The following is a 20,126-nucleotide window of genomic DNA, read 5'->3' on the forward strand; positions in this document are numbered from 1 at the left end:
TCTCTCTCTCTCTCTCTCTCTCTCTCTCTCTCTCTCTCTCTCTCTCTTTCTCTTTCTCTTTCCCTCCCTCCTATCTCTCTCTCTTTCTCTCTCTCTGTCTCACTTCATTTTTCGAAGAAATGTCACAGCAATAAAATACTTTTCTCCCCCCTTGAATTGACTTATTTCAATACTCTACAAATCACAGTTCTCCTCATATTTTCCACTCACACGCAGCCCAGCCCGTCTGCTCCTTATTCACACTTTATTTGCCCTCATTTGCCTTCTCAGTGGTCAAAACACTTACTTCATTTTGCACTGATGGGTTGATGGGTGTTTATCAGCAATGAAAAGGGACCAGCATGTCTGCTGGTTTATACACCTGTGCCAGTGGCGGCTGTGTGTGATAGCTGATATGCCCTCATGGCATGTTTGATCTCCATGGACATGCCTCTGAGCTTATGAAAACACACACACAGACATCAAAGATCAGAGTATAAACAGATAACTTCTCCTCCTCCTCTGCACTGTGTAAATATGTACGCACATGTGCATGTGCGTACATCTTCTTCATTCATAATGGCAACAGAATTAAATGATAATCTTTATTTACGCAACCCTTTTCAAAACCCACTCGTAAAAATGATAAAGAACGTATAAAATCAACAGCAGAGTCATAAAAAAAAGAAATAAAGAAGTAAGCCAGAGACAGTAAATTAAATGACAGGCCTAATAAACTGACCAACGTTGAGTTTTTGTACAAGTTTTTGGTTTTAAAATGCACTATGTTGTGTCTGTGTGTGGCAAGGTGACTGTGTTCAATTTATTCATCATCTTGTTAGGCATTTCACATTAATTGCATACCAACATCACTCATAAAAGCTGACAAAAGCACACACACACACACACACACACACACACACACACACACCATTCTAAGGGCTGTGACAGCAAATATTTGCCCATATGTGGGGGCAGCTTGTATGTTTTGCCCAGAGTAAACACACCCGTGTGGATATGGAATAATAATGTGGCGCGTTTTAGCAGCTGCTTGGTCACAGCCTGTTTACAGTGTTGGAGGGTTCTCTTAAGCGCTAATTTGTCACTGTCAGCTTTCTCACACTTTCTATGCATTTGTTTTTCTTTAAGTGTGAAGGCCAAACTGGGAGCTCAAAGACTGTGTTTTGATTCTAGGTTGAAAGTGTTTGTGAGAAGATATAGATCGTGTATAAGGGCAGCTGTGTGTATCCTATGGTGTATGAGTTTTGTGGGTTCACATGTGTGTCCGCCAGTGAGTGTATTAACGAATGTGAGTGTTTGTGTTTTATGCATATTTCTATATATTTCTATGTATAGATGTGTGTGTGTTTGTGTGCGTGTGTGTATGTGTGTGTCATAGTTCTCAGTAAGTTCAGGAAATGACAAGAAGCAGCTCTTTGTGTGGAGGTAAATGCACCGCCGTCCTGGCAGGTTTTGCTCTGTAATCAGGACCTCGGCAATGCACAACACTGACAGCTGATTTATTATCCTGTGTGTGTGTGTGTGTGTGTGTGTGTGTGTGTGTTTCTATGGACTTATTTATTTTCTAAAAACACTTGCACTTGTGTGTATGCATCTGTGTCTTCCTGTCTTCTTCTTATCTGTAGACTTACCTCATTCACATAAGGAAGATTTGTGTTTGTGTGCGTGCATGTGCTTCCATCTCCTGTCTACATGTGTTTGTGTGTTTTGTTGTTGAAAGATTTACACAGCAGTGTCTCACCTCCATCAGTCAGGTCTCGTCTTGTCCCAGTGTTACTAAGACAAGACACATGCACAGTGCTTCCCTGCCTTACCGTACACACGGATCAACCATTTACCTGTATGATGCAATATGCCAGCTTTGTTTAACTCTGAAAATACTGTAAAGCAAAACTATGAGTAAAACAACATTTATCTATCTATCTGTCTGTCTGTCTGTCTGTCTGTCTGTCTGTCTGTCTGTCTGTCTGTCTGTCTGTCCGTCCGTACGTCTATATTTTATATTTTGGTTGTCTTGCAAATGTGTGCATATGTCATATTATGTGAGGTACAAATCTTTTTGTATTCTATGGTTTTAATGATTAATTTACATTTCTTTACTGAGCGTCTCTTTATCTGTTGTCACCCATATTTCTCTCTCTGAAGGCAAGTGAAGTCTCCTAACATCCAGAAGCAGACAATGGTTGGTGAGATGAGGAAAGATGCCCATACTGACGGACATGCACACTCTTTGTCGCAGGTTTGTGTGTGTGTGTGTGTGTGTTGGTGGACATGTGTACATTCTTTCGCCTCAAGTTCAGCTCTTCATCACCTATTCATCTCACAGTGTGCAGATTGGCTCTTACTGTACTCATGTATTCTGCCCTCTTCTTTCCTCCTCATCTCTTTTGCAAGCTGTTCCTCAGAAATGATCATCTTTTCCCCTTCCTTCATCTCTCTCAACATTCTCCCGTTGTGTATAATTTTGCTGTTCTGAGCAACGAGGGCCCTTTTCCAGTCTTCCATGCTTCCTGCCCTACCTCCCTCAGTGCATCTCAGAATCTAAGTGGAAGAGACAGGCATTTAGTCCTGCAGTATCAGCTCCATACGCCAGCCAGGAGCGCCGGCATAATGGCTCAGATGGGAATAGTAAAGAACTGATTAGTGAGGCAGGAGAGAGAATCATGATTTACCATTTTTTATTTGTATAGTTCTCCTAAGGTGTCAACAAGAGTGTCAGCTGTTCGCTTGACAGTATGTGTGTGTGTCTGTGTGCATGCTTATACGCTAGCCTGCAGAGCAATGCTGAGTTGTTAATATGCAGAACTCAGCCATGCCAGGTTATTCCCACAGGACCGATGAAGTAGAGTACACCTCTCTGTACCTCTGTGCCAAAAAGAACCAGAGCTGCTCTCAGCCTGTTTTTGGTTGAGATATTTTGTTATTTCTGTGTGTGCTGGCAGGCAGCATCCAACATCCTATTTCCTCTTCTAAACAGCGTCTGAGTAGCACACATTAATATTTCTACAACCCGGAAAGAGACATGAAGTGAGTGCCAGAAAGAAAGAAAGAAAGAGGTACAGGGACAAGTGCAAGGGAGAAGTGGAATTGATGTCAGGGAGATAGATGACTTCCATAAAAAGAGCAAAAGGGAAGGTTTCAGAGGAAGCTGAATTTTTTGTTGGTGTATATTCAATGTATTATAAAATACTAACCAGAGGTAATACATGTGTTCAAGCAAATGCAGGAATTCAAGCTCAAGTTTATTGTCATTCAGCCATATCAAAACCTGGCCAATGCTGATGTAAGTATTTGAAAATGTAAAAGTCAGTCAGTCAGTAGGTAGCTGAAACTGAACAATCCTAAAAACTATTTGATGTGATCACCTGATTTTATCAGGTGAATTTTTTAAAATGTGTTCAACCCTTTGGTATATGACTACTACCTGGAAAACAGTACCATCAGCCTCAGCTGCACATTATTTTAGCATGCTAGCATGGCTGTTGACCTGTTTTAACATTAACTCTTATCATTAACAAACAATAAAAAAAAATTATAATCCCTTAAATTTGGTTATTTATGAACTGTGCTCAGGTGTGCTGTAAGCATTATATTTTACAGTTGAAAATTCTCAATACTTTCTGTACGGCATTTCTGTACAGCTTTTTCTCCATTTTTGTTTATTTCTTATCCGCCAACATACACGCCAATAAAATATATCTCTGATTTGCTTATCTGTTTTGGTCCAATCCATATACGAATATACAGTTGAACAAAATGGTGTTCCTCTCTGAAGCCAATGTGCAGAACAAAAGCATAACATGGACAACACAACAATCCAGACAAAACACAAATCAACAAAACCCTGAGAAAAAAAGTCCCTGAGAGACCTGTCCAACGACACAATTTCGACTGTAACTAATATATAAGAAAATGTTAGGAACAATATGATTAAATACAGCAGCAATGTAAAACTTACTACTTAGTACTTAAAAGTACTAGATAATAGTTGTAGGGACCAGCACATATTCCAGCTCGCCATCTATCTATATAATACAATGAGTTGTGGCCTCTATCTCCCTTTCTTTCCCATGTGCTCTCCCTCCTTCCCTCTCTCTCTCTCTCTCCATTTATCTCTGGATCCATCAGGAACACGCTCCAAGGGTAAATACAAACAAACAGTGCCTTCCCTCACTGCTGCCTCTCCCCATCCATCCAGGGGAGTTTATGTGGGATAGAGTGATAGCATCTCTCCGCTCCATGGTCTCCATCGCGCCACGCTGCACTTCACAAACACAGAGAAAACACACATCGGAAACGTTCACTTCAAGCCTTCACACAAGCCTTTTATTTCTCTTTTATCTGTAACGGAGAAGCATCAGCGACACTCAATACCCTCCCCCCCCACCCCCAACCCCTCTATTTGGAAACACAAGAATTATGGAAAAATCTGGGGACAGTTAAAGAAGAGAGACAAATTCACTCGAAGCCTTTTCCCACAGTCTGTACATTTGACTGAAACTGTATTTGAAACTTCTGGCCATGCACACATGCTTAACATTTTTTAAATCATGAAACAGGACACAGAGAGGTTGATGCTGCACACTTAACTTTTTTTGACAGAGACAGATGTATGTGTGGTTTGTGTGCCTGTGAAGCCGAGGATTATAGGTATACAGCTTCTGGAAATGTGCATTCTCTCACTCTCTGCTCGTTTATTTTAGTGATTATAATCCCTCCATCACACCAGAAAGGGCTAGACTCCATAATGATCCTTCCCAAGGGCATTAGGTGATGATTGGTGCTGCAGAGGCAATTATCTTTCCATTTCTCCCCACTCTCTGTATCTCTCTTGCCCTTTTTCCATTCTTTGTATTCATGAAAGCCAGCAATATTCTCTTGTTACTAATAAAAATCACATAACACACAGATATGCACTGAGACAGACAGACAGACAGACATATACGCACATATGCGGACACACGCACACACATATGCACAGACACACACAGGCAGACACAGCTTTCTGGTCAGGTTTCATTCATGGGTCCAGTGGTGGCAGCCCTATCTCAGTGGGGTGTGTGTGTGTGTGTGTATGAGTGTGTGTGTGTATGAGTGTGCGTGCATGCATGTGTGTGTTTCTGTCTGTTAGGCGGGGTCAGACCAGTACTTGTTGATTCTGGTGCATCGAATTACTGCCCGTCTGTCACATCCAATTACAGCTTTGGACTGCTGACGCACACAACCTGCCTCTGTATGTGTGTGTGTGCGGGTGTTTGTCGCTCACCTCCAGCTGTGCCGTGCTGACGTGACGAGCCACAAGTATCCGCTTGCGATTTGGCTGGCTTGGCACTATTTTCATCACACTCAGGGATAATCCCGTCGCTGGTGTTTCTGTCAGTATCACTGAATAAGTCCGATGATTAGCCTTTTTGGTCATAAATAAGTATTTTTCATGAAGTAGCCCAGCTATTTAATAATTGCTCTTGAATTTTAGGAGCTTTCTTGACCACTATCAATGTATGATACAGGGACCAAGTCAAAACTCATTGTAATATTTATTTGAGGGCAGTTAATTGGTCATTCAGATGCATCTTCCATGTGCCTGGTTCCCTTGACTCTTTTTAGTTTTCCATGCATTTACTGTTTTCTTTTTTTCTGCCCTCAGAATAGACTCACCATGTGTGAGCCACTGTTTTACCTAAAAACAAAAAAAAAATGTGCCTATTTGGTTCATTACTTTATAATAACCTTAGACACACGCACACTAACGCTGAGCTCCATATATCAGCTATTACCTGCAAAGCTTCAAGCGTTTCTAAGCATTCTGAACTTACTAACTGGCTTTTACATGCAGCCATTTCTGAAATGAAATATCAGTTTCAGTGCTTGTAGCATGACTTTGGGAAACGTTGAAACATTTCAGCCGGGGAATTTTCTCTTTCACTCGTTTTTTATTTTTTGCTGTCTGGATAGAGTTTCCGACGCACCCTCGTTGCTTCCAACAATGTCTGTTGCTCTGGCAACTTGTTGGTTGTACTGTGTCATGATGATTCATACTTCTACAACTGTGTTATCAAACTTGTGGTGTTCCCAGTTCAGTTCAAATTCCAGCTTCCAGTATTTAGTCTAACCCTCAAAACACCCACCATTTCTTCTATAGACAGCAGGTAGTTGCTCTCACTCTCATGCAATGTATTCTTATAGAAACTTAAGTAACTACTATCTTTATGTAAGGTTGTACAAACTGTGGTTAAACAAGTGTTAACATGATATTTCATATTCAGTTGTTCATATCAGAATGCTACTTTTATTTTATTTCCTACATCACACCTCTAGTTTGTGTTTTGCAACAAGTGTAACTGAACTCTTTCTTGCTCAGTTTGAAAGTGTCTCCTTATCCTTTTAACTCCAAGGCTTCTGCACTGCTCCCAGAAAAGTGTGAAAGTGTGAACTTGAAAGCTAGTCAACTATTGAGGAGTAGGAGGGAGAGTTAAAAAAAAAAAAAAAAAAAGAGAGAGAATCAGGGGTTTATTATTTCTGTCCAGTGTTTTCTTTCACAGTTCCATCACCCAGTGTGGAGAGGGATCCTTTTCCCCAACACACCATAGGAGTCAGGGAGGCCACACACAAACTGTGCATGTGAAAGCGCATGGTCAACTCCACACACCCACACTCACATACGCGCACAATCCTATGGATGTCAGCAAAGGTCACATCACTTACACACTCTCTCTCTCCATCACTCAGCACTCTCTTCTGTCTTGGCTGTGTCTCTTTCTTCTGAGAGAAGTCTTGCTCTTCTCTCACCCCAGCTTTCTTTTTGTTTCTGTTTTACATGAACTGGATTCCTTTTAGTGGAGAGATCAACAAATACACCTTTTCTCAAGCTATCTTTTGCCAATATAGTGTTATTCCAATGCAAAAACATTTGATGATGAGTTTTGAAAACAAAGTATACTCAAAGAAAACACTCTCTCCCTGGCTTTTGCTACTTTGCTTCCAACCCGCTTCCTTGTCCTCCTCCTCTGAACTCCTTTAGCCCTGTCAGTTTCCTCTTTCAGCTTCCCAGGATGCCATGCGGGAGACGGCTGAGGGGATCAGGGAGCTGGAGAGGGCACTGAGGGAGAGCATGAACACCTCCGCACATAGGGAGGCTCTCTGGGTGCAAGAGGAGACTGCCCGTGTTCAGGCTCAGAGACAGGTTTACCTGATGTTTCACACACTAATGGGAGATTCGAAAACCAAATACTGTATTCACTCATTCATACACACACAGATAGTCCCATGCATCCCTACCTTTAAAATGGAATGCAGGTAACAGCTCACCTAGAACTAAGAAGGACCACTGGAAAAAATGTGAGGAACTTAACTGCAGTGCACACCCATGTGGCTAAGAGTGTAACTGCAGGCAGACTGCCGTTAATGAATGATCCTTAATCCCTTAATATCTCACTATTAAACAACAAATAACATTATTGCAAAATAGTGTTATGTTTTAAATTAATGTCTGTTATCTCCTTTTCCATTTTATGTTGCTCATTAAGTTTGCTGTTGCATGCTTGAAAATGTGAGCAAATGTTTAACATATTGTGAGTTTATGTGCATGTAATCAGAATTCATTAACAAATGTGTAGACCTGTAGTCTTGATGGAGTACAGGCTGCCCTTTTACTCTGTTTGTCCCGCTATCTGTGAGTCTTTCTGACTGCCAGCTGGTCAGTCTCTACTTTTAAGAAAGTCTAAAAAGTTTATGTGTTGTGCGTGTGTGTGTGTGTGTGTGTGTGTGAGTGTGAGTGTGAGAGAGATCGTGGATGTGTCTGTGGTGGGAAAGAGAAACAGGGCAAGGGAGTGTGTTTCCTCCTGGTGTGAGTGTGCATTTGAATGAGAATGACCTTGCATTACTGATGAGTGCCACAAGTAACATGAGAACAATCGGCGGTTAAAACAAGAAGTAACATTTTGAGGCAGAATAGTGGCTGCATTGCTTCAAACACACATACATATGCTCACACACACACGCACGCACGCACGCACGGACCCACGCACGCACGCACGCACACAGACACACAGACACACACACACACACACACACACAGACACACACATTTAGAGGTGAGTGAGGAGATTGGTGGACGGAGTGGGAAATTAAGAGGTCAAACTCAGTTTAGAAAAGTCTGTTAGAGCCAATGCTCACTGTGGCTGTTTTTGTTCCCCTCTTTTTTTCAATTTCTGTACTTTACACGCTTGACTTACAGTCAGCATGGATACTGTTTATCAAACAATATTCTGATCCACTGAGAAGTCCGAAAAAATATTTATGTCTGTGGGACTTTTCGCACGCAAACAAGTGGATGATTCAGCTTTGACCGAAGTTTACCCCTGCGTAGCCAGAGTCAGGGAAACCTTTTCCTTGCTTGTGCCACGTTAACGTTAACTCATTGACCCCAAAAGTCATTGTCAACTTGCTTCCATTTCAAGTCAATCCAGACCCTCCACATAGAGAACATAATGAGCCGGCATGCAGTCATACTGGAGTCTGCACTTGACATGTATAGACCCAAAATAGAGTTGCAGTCGCGCTACTGACTGAAGGAAAGGTACCCATTTGACCCGGCACTCTAGCTGCTCCATCGTTGATGCTCACAGCTACAGTAGGCGCTGTCAACACATTGAATTTTGTGAGCCAGCATGACGTCACCGCATAACGAGGCAGGAGTCAACATGCCATTAACATGCAGTTACACAGTCGTCAGTCAACTGCCGCTCTTCCCTCAGACTCTAGAGAAAAACAGTGTGTGTGGAAAGGGATGTTGGGGGAATAGAGAGTGGGACAGGTCCTTCTGAAACATCACCTGACCCTGGCACAGTTTCAGAGCGCCCTGCCAGACTCACATTCTCACATTACCCCCCCCCCGTAGTCTTTCCTTGGTTTTCTTCTTTCTTCTTTCTCCCCTCTGTCCCAGAGTAATCAGTCTCATGATGTGTAATACGCTAAACAAAGTCTTCCATCAGACTGACCTACTGAAATGAAGCATGGGTAATGCCCTGGGTCACTTTTCTTCACACCCCCGCTCTCTAAGTCTTTCACTCTCTCTCTCTTATCTTTCTCCTGCCACCATTTCTGCTGTTCATCCATTGTCCCAAGCCTCGTTCTTTCCCACCTGCCTTCTTAACTTGTCTCAGCCAATTATCTCCTCCCTTTCTCTCCATCTCTGTTCCCGTCTCTCGTCTTCTCTCTCCCTCTGTGGCGTTTGAACTAGGCCTCTGAACCAGCAACACCGACGCAAATGGACAAGAGGGATTTGGACCTTACCTCTGAGCCCCCAATCAGCTTAGCACCTAAAGGGGCTTTGGGCCAGTCTTAGTGAGCCTTAGCCTGGCTGGGGGGCTTTGCCTTGAAGTTGAGCTAAATTAGCACGCACAGGCTCACTGCTAAGCTGATTAGGTCCCTAATTTCACTAAAATGCATTGTATTCCTTATTAATGATGTGATTGTGAAGTGAGGGCTAGCCTGGGTGGTGGATAATGGGGAACTGGGAGGTAGGCAGACGGTGCATGAGGATTGATAGACATGTGGTGGGTGTAAATGGAGTTGTGTGTGTGTGACCCTTGACTCTCAAGATGAAAAGACTGGCTTTGGATTGTTTTAAGCCTGAAAGAAGACATCAAACATTAAGCATGGTGTGATTGTGGACGGTTGGATGTCTTGTTGATATTGGGTATATTAACTGTTGGATACTACTAAGGTCAATTGTTGTTGGCAGGGATTTTTTTTTAAATCAATGCTTTGTCACATTTCAAGGAAGTCATGACAGAAAGTTGTCTCTTTTCCCACCATTTAAAATATCTGTATTCCCCACTCGCTTGGCTTTCACCTTTTCTTCTCTCGCTCCATATGTGATATTCATGAACAGTCAGTGAGAACATTATCTGACATCTGTGAAACACACCTAGAAAGCCAGCGGAGATGGAGAGTGTCCTGAAAATGTGTGAACGATTTGGCCCCTTCATAAAAGAGGCCCATTCCTTTTTTTCATGTCCTACCCCATGGAGCGCTTCCCCTGAATACTGCTTCTCTTTTCTGTCTTCTCCTTCACTTTCTTTCCCTTTGTTCATTTGAGATCCAACACTTCAGAATTTATTGTTTGACTATCTTATATCTCAAATCTGTGCATCATCAGAATTGAACAAAGATAAATTCTAATTCCTGTGGCCACCATTTACATAATCCGAACGAGCCTGCCCAGTACTCCATCCTATTGTAAAGAACTTGTTGTTAGACAATTACCTTCCTGTCTTAGGATAATGACACCCTGAGGTCACATCCTGTCTTTTAGACATGCAGGTTGGCCTGCATGGCTTGAGGGCATGTGTGTGCAGAGGGAGGAGACGTAGTTGAGGGGTTGAGCATTATTCTCACCTGCTCTAAAGTAGGGCCACACTTGAGAGTGAGATAAAATAAGTGGAGAAAGGTGGGAGAGAAGAGAGAACCCTTGTTTCCAGTCCAAGGGTCAGCAGACATATCATTCAACTAACCTTTGAACCATAGTCATTTCACCTGCATTTAGATGTCAACTGGCCATTTGTTGTGTTGAATTCTGGCATTTTAACACACCCGAATGTAGTGGAATAAAAGTGTATCTGATTATTTTACCATGTCCCTGTGTATGTGTGTGAGACTGCAAGTATATTGTATGTAAGTTATATGCTTTAATGTAAACAGAGACATGTGGCAAGTATCCTGGTATGTTTTGATACTGTTTAAACCTGTGCACATTTGTTTCCCTTGAATAGTTGGAGGAGCTGATGGGGGCTTTAGAGAAGACACGCCAGGAGCTGGACGCCACCAAACTGCATCTGTCCTCCACTCAGCAGTCCTTGCACGAGAGAGACGGACACCTTAATAGTCTTCGCCAGGAGAGACGCAAACAGCTGGAGGAGATTCTGGAGATGAAGTTAGTCTCACACTCAGCCATCTATCAACCTATCTGCCTTAATCTACTCATGCAGTAACTCTTTTTAAATTGTTACAGGCCACACATAATAATGATCACATATTCTGTGACCATGTGCTGTCCTGTACATTCATGATTATGCATTTCTCTAATCTGTGAAAGAAAGACTTCCACTTGGCTTATTGCATTAATATGAATCAATTAAATTGCATTTGCATGAAGAGCTAGATAAACAGTCCGAAAAAACAAACCACAAGTGTTTGTGGTAGTGACTGCACACCCAGCCCATAAAAGTATATGATCAATGATCCTTCATTGATATTGGCTCGCTCATTACATCAGCAAGCACATTTTCATTGCCCTTCACAGCAGCTCTGTTGCTACAGCAGAAACTTGTCTGTGATACTGTAATAGGCACATTTATACGCTCACCTGTTCACATGTGCATCTGTGCATGAGTGTTATAAAGATATCAGTGCCGAGGTGTGATTTGAAGCAGGATCAGCAGTTATTTATAGCTGCCTTGTGAAAAGTAAAATTTATTGAGTACAGGTGGTCCAGCTTTAGACTGGGGGTCAGAAAAAATGTGTGTTTGGCTGTTTTCTTTTCCTATGTGTGATGAGAAGGAGGACACAAGAAAAAAGTGAGCAGCTCTAGCTGCACTTCCATGTGTGAGTGTGTGTCAGTGGGTATGTATGAATGTGTGAGTAAAGTTCAGTGATCTGTCAGTGGAGCGGCTACATGTGTGTTTGCTTTGAGCTCTCTGATTGAAGGCGCATGGAGCCATATATCTGGTTGTCACAGAGAAATGCCTTTAATGTCAGCCACACAGTACAGTACAAAAGGGAAGGCTGGAACATATGTATTGAAAACACAACTTTTGAAATCCATTACGCCTCACAAACTCCTCTGATCACACTAACTCTAAAGGAATGTGTGTATGCGTATGTGTATGTGCCGGAGACCGAGAAAGAGAGCGCCCTTGCCCGTGTCTCTGCACACACATGCACTTGGGATACAAAACATCTTCCTGTCTGTTCCAATTCCCACCATCCAAACATTACCAGGGATGTTTAGCAGAGGAAATGTATTAAATATGATACTGACACAATCCATGCTTCTAGGGATGTGCGTGAAATAAAAAGAAATGTATGTGAAATTAGAGAAATGTACGTGAAATTAGAGAAATGGGAATAATACTTTTCTATTTTATTGGCACGCTGCTTATATTATCATTCTATTACCACTCTAAAGAGGTCCGAGGAAGAGGGTAAGTGTGATGGTCGGTTGACATAAACAGCACAAAGTAGATGGGATTCTTTGCCTTTGTGTTTGAGACTTTGACTGAATGCAAGTCTCCACTGGTAAGAGCTAATGGAGGGGGCACAGGGGGCACGAGTGTGTGTGTGGTCTCTTGTGGCTTTGAACCTGTATGTGTCTGTGTGTATGAGGAGGTCAGAGGCAGGAGTTTGGGGTCACTGATGATGACGATTAAAGGACTGTTGAATTTGCGAGGGGCGAAGCTTCGTGAGACTGACTTACATCTGAACTAGCCACAAAGATACGCATGCAGAATGTACACACAACCTCAGTGGAACTCACATATAATCAGTCACGTCTGCAGACATGCACATACTTACACAAACCTTGGCTTTCTCCTTTAAAAGGGGCCATATTCCCACAGCACGGCTCTGGTCCAAGTTAGCACAGGGAAAACTAAACAGGAAAGATAAGGCAGAGAAAGAGAGGTAACAAGAGAGAGTGAGCGAGAAGGGGAGTTAGAGTGAAAGCAACAAGAAAATGAGACAGAAAGACAGAATGAGAGGGAGGGGAGGATGGAATTGAGGGGCTACACAAACTGAAGTATTTCAAATCTTAGAAATCATGAGAGAAGTTTGATTGCATGCCAAGTTTCTCCTCACCGCTGTAATGTGGCATTTGTCAAGAAGACCAGCTGAAGCAAACCATGTGAGGCACGTTCCCCAGTGAACTGCGGAGCTCTCTGTGTGTGTGTATGAGAGAGAGAGAGGGAGAGAGAGAGGACTCCTGGCTTTTCAACAATGTTAATGAAAGAATCATTTTCAATATCCTCTCATTGTATGATGGGTTTCCAAGTGTGTGTGTGTGTGTGTGTGATATAAAGAGATATAGTAAAAAAGACAGAGTGCATTTTCATATTTGCCTTTTTCAGATAGAGAGCTGCATGCTTGATGTATAAGGAGCGGTGCGGGTCTGCTCTATCATCCCACACCAGATTGAGTTTCCACCATACTGTACAGTACACACACACACACACACAGACACACACACAGATGGCCTCCAGAGGAACTAGTCATTAAATGAGTCTTGGGTCACAGGTTGTAGGTGCACAACAGAGAAATTATGTGTTTGGACATTTTGAAAAGCTAATCATTGAGATGTTTCCATAGTCTGAATGGGATAATACTACATGCCACAACATTGCAGTGGCTTACTCAACCTGATCCTCCTGTAGACACTGGGAATGTCGCTGATATTATCTCTGTTTACATTTTCGTGATGGAAAAAGATAATCGAGCAAAGAAAAAGGTAACAGCAGCTTTGAGGCAGGCAAAGAGATGCAGAATTGACAAAGTGGAAATTTTTAGAGGTAGAGTAGGGGGGAGTTGACAATTTGAGAGATGGAGGGGAAAATCATGCAAACATTAGTAGAATGTCTCTGCAAGACTAAGCAAAAGAGAGAAGTTGTAGCAGAGAGTTAGGGAGGAAATAGTAAATGATGGAGAAAAAAAAGGATGATAAAATGGGAGAGTGATTGATGGATGGATGGATGGAAGAAGGGAGGCGGAGAATGATGGAGGAAGTGGTGGAAGAAAGAAGAGGGAAAAGATTGAGAATAGCTGTGAGGGAAGGTGCAGAGTCTGGTTTGCAGAGGAGTTGAGCTAGAGGGGAAGAATGACTAAACACAACATACCATGTATCAGAAAACACCTGCAACACCTGTTAATTCACAATTAACAGGTGGAAAGCCGAAATGGAAGTGTAAAATATATTTATTCGAAAATATGTTCATGCTAGTCTGAGTTGGAGAATTAGAGAACGATATAAAAAAAGCCAATGGTTCAGTGCATATTTTTGCTTTATTGTTTTGTTATATTTCTCTACTTTACCAAACTACACATTGGACAAAAATGCCACATAGACAAAGAACATTAATTCCTCAGTGTAGCATAAAACCAGGAGCTCTATCAATTACACACTCATATGCCCTTGTCTTGAATTTTTGCTTAACAGTTTTCACATTGTCATTATTTGGATAGAAACACAATCTTTTGTGCCATTCTACAAAAGCAAAATATGGACTCATGCATACTCCTTTTTAGCATGTCATTAAATCAAACATGCATAAGCTAATGGGCTATCCGACTTGCAGTGTAAATTTAATAACCTGTAACCATGAAAATCAATTCTATCCGTGAAGTGTGTTCATGTATCGTTTGTTAGTAATCCATGGCATAATGAAGCTTAGAGCAGTAGCGACATTATGACTTTCAAATCCCCAATGTAGACATCCTGTCTGCACAGCGCCATTACCATGGTTACAATGACTAAACACACAGAGAGACCAGCTGTACTGGCCAAGGTCATGTCCCTGCTCAGTGATCTCCCTGAGGGGCTCGGACACACACACACACACACACCCTTACAAACTCACACACAGATGTACAGCATGTGCCCTCATTGTAAGGCATTTAAACCGAAAAAGGTATCTTTTCATATCCATATTTTCAACCAGCAAGCAGCATTGCGTTCACAATGCTTTTAAATTACATTCGCATACACATACACTGGTAGAATCACAGATATGGTGTTTCAGTGCCTTTGTTGTGATAAGTAATGATGAGACATTGAGGGTCGGTGCAGTGTGTGAATGGGATTCTCTGTATTGCAGTGATGAGGAGGGGCTGACCACACATCACCTTCCTCACTCTGCAAACGCGTTTGTATGTGTGTCGCCTCGTGGGAACTTCGGGCCATTCATCATGTCTGTCTGTGCTCCCGTGCCCTCTGACACGCGTGTTTACCTTCGACATGTGTGTCGGCTGCGGGCCTGTAGGTGTGCTATTATGTCAGGGCCTAGGCATGCTCCACCCTACTCCTCCACCTCCTCCTCCTCCTTTGAGGTTTTGTCAATGGAGGGCTTCATTACATGGAAATCCCTGCTTCTAAGACCTTGGTCAGTACAGTAAGGTAATGACAGACTTCTACCTGGATCCCATACAGTAAGCTTCAATGATGGAGACTCCAGAGTTTCCTCAGTATAGTCAGTTTTTGATTTGGATATTGCTCTGTTCAGCCTATGAAGGTTAAGGGCCATAAATTTTACTTTTCTGACCCATTTTTCCCTGGACCATGTTATTCTCTGGGAATGCACTCTGCAAACGTCATGTCTTAAGCTCACTTCTCACAGAGTTTGGCTGTTCTAGTATCAATTATGGTTATTTTTTATCGCTACTTTGGAATATTTTATTGGCGCTTATATCCGCATAGTATTTTTGCCGAACATTAACGAACCCAGTGCATATGATTTGGAGGTTTTATGTCCTGTACAGTATGGGAAACCCTGACTTGAGTTTAGTAAAACTAACACACGCTCTGTTTGCCTGCAGTATGGTTACTGTTGCTGTCATAGCAGAGAGGATTTGTCAGCCACGGAGTGACCGGGTGAAGTGGCATTGTCTCCTAATGTATGAATGACTGGAAGGTGGAGCTGTCTAATGAAGTTGATGTTGAACTGAAAGACAAGTTGACGCTCGGAGAGTATTGGTCGGAATGAGAGGACAGCGCATTTACTATTTGTGTGTGTTTAGTTAAACTGATAGACAGAGATTGAATAGTCTTTCCACAGACAGAAAGAACTTCTTGTCTTGATCTGAACACTTAATGACGATTGGGGGATTGTGACACACAAAAACAAAAAGAATGCAGTGATTGACAACTAGAGAGGAAGATAGGGGGGCTTCCACGTCAAGGAGCCTATGGGAAGATATCGCATGTGGAAAAAGCTTTCATCTTCGTACTGAGTCAGTTTGCCCCACTAGGGTAACATCATTCTTTCATAGTCTCTTCTTACTTTTACTTCCTCTGAGTAGCACATGCTCTCCCTCCCTCTCTTTTTTGTCTTGTTCTATCTCTGGACGGGTGGAAGAAGGCCTGGAATTTATCACACATACCTTATAATTACTATCACAGGAAATGGTCCTGAGGAAGTAGGTGCACTAGCTCTACTAATTAGTGTCAGTCGCAAAGACACATGCACATACTTGCACGCGCTCACATAAACACAGACACACACACACACACACACACACACACACACACACACACACACACAGCTAATTCGCGTCATTTGGCTGATGTAGAAGTCTCGGGAAAGCTCATTCTGATTGGCCTTAGGGAGACTAACACCCCCAAGATTACCCGGTTGTATAAATTTCGAGACTAATTGATTGGAAGTCTTGTGTGTGTCTGCCTGTGTGTGTTTGTGTGTCGGAGCATTTAAGTGTGTGCATGAGTGGGCAATTGATTAGGTGGGCCCTGCGGCCATAAAGAGGCAGACCAAGACACAGGACCCAGAGGTGACCAGTGACGGCCTCCTTAACGACGGTCCTGCCCTCAGGGTCACCAAAGTAATGAGAAGAAGGAAGGGGAGGTCAAGTCAGGAGGTGTTGTCAGTGTAGAAAGAAAGATATTGTCATGCCAGTAAAGCACATTTTAATTTAAAATCTAGAGAGATATGCAGATTGATATACAAATATGCATTTGAGCTATAACATGGATAGATCAATAGCAGCAGAGAAAGAGTACAAAGAGCTAACTGAAAGCCCAATGAGAGTGTGCAGCAGTGAGAGACTTTAGAAAGAAAAAGGGATGAGTTATTTGAAGTGCAGCTGTATATACAGTAATATGTTGTTGGATGTGCCGGGTTGTAAAACAGCCATTAAAAAAGTGGCCGAGTAAAATGCCCTCATGGTTTACCATTATGGGCACATGAAATGCTGGTATACCCACACAAGTGAGTCAATGGGGCTTACTGGCATATATTCACACACTGTAAACACCTCCAATCCTCTGTGGTTGGCACACACACACACACACACACACACACACACACACACACACACACACTCACACACTCACACACTCACACACACACACACACACACCTGAGTTCGAGCTCCTGTTTTTCTCCTCTGTGGCTATTCCGGTCACTGCTGTCTGTCTTTATCTAAGTATAAGTATGTCTCAGTGTCTGGGTCTGTGTCCCTTCCCCTTTTGTTTTGCACATTTTACAGATCAATTAAAAAAAGCACAATGTCGAGTGCTTTCTGTTTGTCTCCGCAGGTTTAGTTCTACATATTCTCATCTAGTTTTTCTTAATCAGAGTAAGATATTGTTACATAAAGCCCTCACTAAGGGCTTAGTCTTTCTGGCTCTTTGTTGGTTTCACTGGAGTTTTATTGGCTCCGTACGTTTCTCAGTCTTGCTGAGATGGTTCCCAGGAGGTTTTAATAGAAAACAATAGTAAAACAGACTGCTTCCCAGCACCGGGTTGCTCCAACGCTGCACACCAGTCAGCATACACCACAGCAGCCCCTGGCACGTCTGAATTGTGTGTGTGTGTGTGTGTGTGCGTGTGTGTGTGTGTGTGTGTGTATGTCTATGTCTGATCTGTTTAATTCAGGGATGTAGACCCAAACTGTAATTATCATTATGTACTTCTCGGCAGTGGCAGGAAACAGCCCAAGCAAGTTTGGATGAGCGTGTATATCCTCACTGATGCGCATTGAATGTGTTTGTGTGCAAAGAATAACATGTGCATACATGAATTTGTGTGTGTGTGTGTGCGCGTGCCTGTGTGCGTGCATGTGTGCACATAGAAGCAATGATGTGAGGAGCATGAGAGCTATTAGCAGTGAAAGATAAGCAGATTCTGCCAGTGGCTATGTGATGATTTTTCCTGCTCTTGTCTTGGCCCTGCTCTTGTTCATTTGGTCTCTGCTAAATGGAGACATATTGGAAACATGACTGTTCTCTTGGGGGCCGGTGGGTATCCAGAGTTTAGGCCTGGAAAGCAGAGGAAAGAAGAAGAAATGAGAGGAGAAGGGAAGTAGAGGAAATGAAAGGAGAAGGGTGGAAAGAGAAAAAGAAGAAATACAAATAAAATCAGGAGAGAGAGTAGGGGTCATTGGAGTTAAGCTCACCGCTAGGATTTAAACTCTTATAAAAATAAAAGCAAAATTTTTCTTATTTGTTTATGGAGAGAAATTACCGTTCACAAGCATCACAGACACTGTTAAGTTTCACAACTTTGCAGTAAAACCTTTGTCTCATTTTTACGATATCAGAGTTGATGTCCAACAAAAAGCGAAGCAAAACCAACTGAAACGAGAAGGAAAGAGAAAAAACAACACACCGAACTAAAACCCCAAAGTTTATTTGGAGAAAGCGTCACAGCTATTCAAGATGGCAACCGCAGTTTAATCCGTGTAGTCCTTCATCTTTAAAGCTAGCATCAATATGACAGAAAAGGCCTTCATGTGGGCGGACAGACTGCGCAGACAGGACTGGTCACCACTAAACAAACAACACAGGAATCCTGCAGAGACAAGAATGGCTAGAGGGAGTGTGAGCAAAGACAATGGCACGACTTTCAGGACGTAGATGAAACACGGAATATAGACAGTGTGTGTATGCGTGATTGAGAATTTGGCCATTTATGGCTCTTGATATGAGGTATGTCTGGTGTAATTTAAGTCAAGATCAGAGAACTGAGGAGTAAGCCGTGCCATTTTAGCATACAATATTCAAAGCCTGAACAAGACTGTATGTCTTCACTGACATTACTGTAACCAAAACCCCAGTGAATTAAAAAAAATATGTATACATATCCGTTATTATGAAGTGTGAGGCATTTGGAAAGAGGATGAGGTTGACATTACTGTTACAGAGCATGTGGTGGTGTGTTTCCTTTCTTTTCCGTCTGTGTTTACACTTAACCTGTAGCACCCATTGAAGCAACAGAAACCACAATTCAGTCAAACTGGAATGTACAGACGGCATACATACAATCCAGGAATCAGTAGCGCTTACTCTTTCAGTGGTAGCTGTTTTACTAATATCCATCGAGAATAAATGTCCTTTAATCTGTTTTCGTTATGATATCAAAAAGCACTCCTTGCAACTTTTTTCCCCACATTATCATCAAATATATACTTTTTCTAAAATAAAAAATTGAATGCAAAAACTGGGATAATGTGTAGCCTACAGCTAGCTATCTCACTAACTTAATGGCAACAATTTATGGTATACAAACATTAGAAATTTCTTGTTCACCAGAAAGTCTTTATAAACATGTGCATTAAACTGTAGTACCGGGTATGCCCGATAGTGAATAGTCTAACTTACTCAGAAAATAAAAACTGACTATACCTTAAGCCTGTTCTCGAAACATACACACACACATATGCACGCACACATTCAATCACAATAACATGCACTGACATATCTGACATGTCTCTGGTCCACTCGTGCCATAGGTCTCCGGGTTCAGCATTTACTGAAATCAAATGTGTGTGTTTGGCTTTGGGTTACACACTCGATTGAATTAGAGAAATGGTGCTCACTCGCTCACTTACTCACACACATACACGCACACACATAGCCTCACAGGGACACAGATCTCTATTAAGTTAAAAAAGAGAGCCGAGTGTCTTCTTCCATTCCAAGGGCTTTTATGTGATAAGATCGGCTTGAGGTGCTCTCCTATGCAGGATTCCTGAGCACATCAAACAACAGTAAACCACATCACAGAGGCAGGAAGAGCTCAGCTCCATTAGCCAGCCCATAAAGAACATGTGTATGTGTAACAGGAGAGCTACGCTAGCCACTACAAAAGGTACAAAATACACACACAGGACAAACATACTAAGGTATGCAGTCCCCTGTCATACTCATGGAAATGCCCATGCACACAATTATATTTGCACAGATAGACCATACACACACACACAGCAATGTTTAAGGAGTCAACAAGTACTGTTTGTTCATAGTCCTCAGACCATTCATTTATATAAAGCCAGAACCATATACTTACGATATGAGTGTGTGTGTATGTATGTATGTGTATATATATATATATATATATATA

The 20,126-nt window shown here is 42.2% G+C and overlaps 1 protein-coding gene across 10 annotated transcripts in view; it reads left to right on the forward strand.

The window, feature by feature from the left end:
* The window catches only part of LOC116382119 (ERC protein 2-like), a 134,807-nt gene that overhangs the window by 56,923 nt on the left and 57,758 nt on the right, over positions 1-20,126 (forward strand). For 9 of the 10 annotated variants that reach the window (XR_004212707.1, XM_031844854.1, XM_031844846.1 and 6 more), the window contains 3 exons: positions 2,146-2,239; positions 7,022-7,183; positions 10,776-10,936. Coding sequence is in view for 9 of the 10 variants with exons in the window: in XM_031844854.1 (XP_031700714.1) it covers positions 2,146-2,239; positions 7,022-7,183; positions 10,776-10,936 (417 nt within the window). In the remaining variant the exon portion in view is untranslated. The remainder of the gene's footprint in view (positions 1-2,145; positions 2,240-7,021; positions 7,184-10,775; positions 10,937-20,126) is intronic. The other variant, XM_031844852.1, reaches the window with a different exon arrangement.

Source organism: Anarrhichthys ocellatus, unplaced genomic scaffold, assembly GCF_004355925.1.
Source record: "Anarrhichthys ocellatus isolate YVR2014 unplaced genomic scaffold, GSC_Weel_1.0 scaffold5, whole genome shotgun sequence".
Lineage (NCBI taxonomy): Eukaryota > Metazoa > Chordata > Actinopteri > Perciformes > Anarhichadidae > Anarrhichthys > Anarrhichthys ocellatus.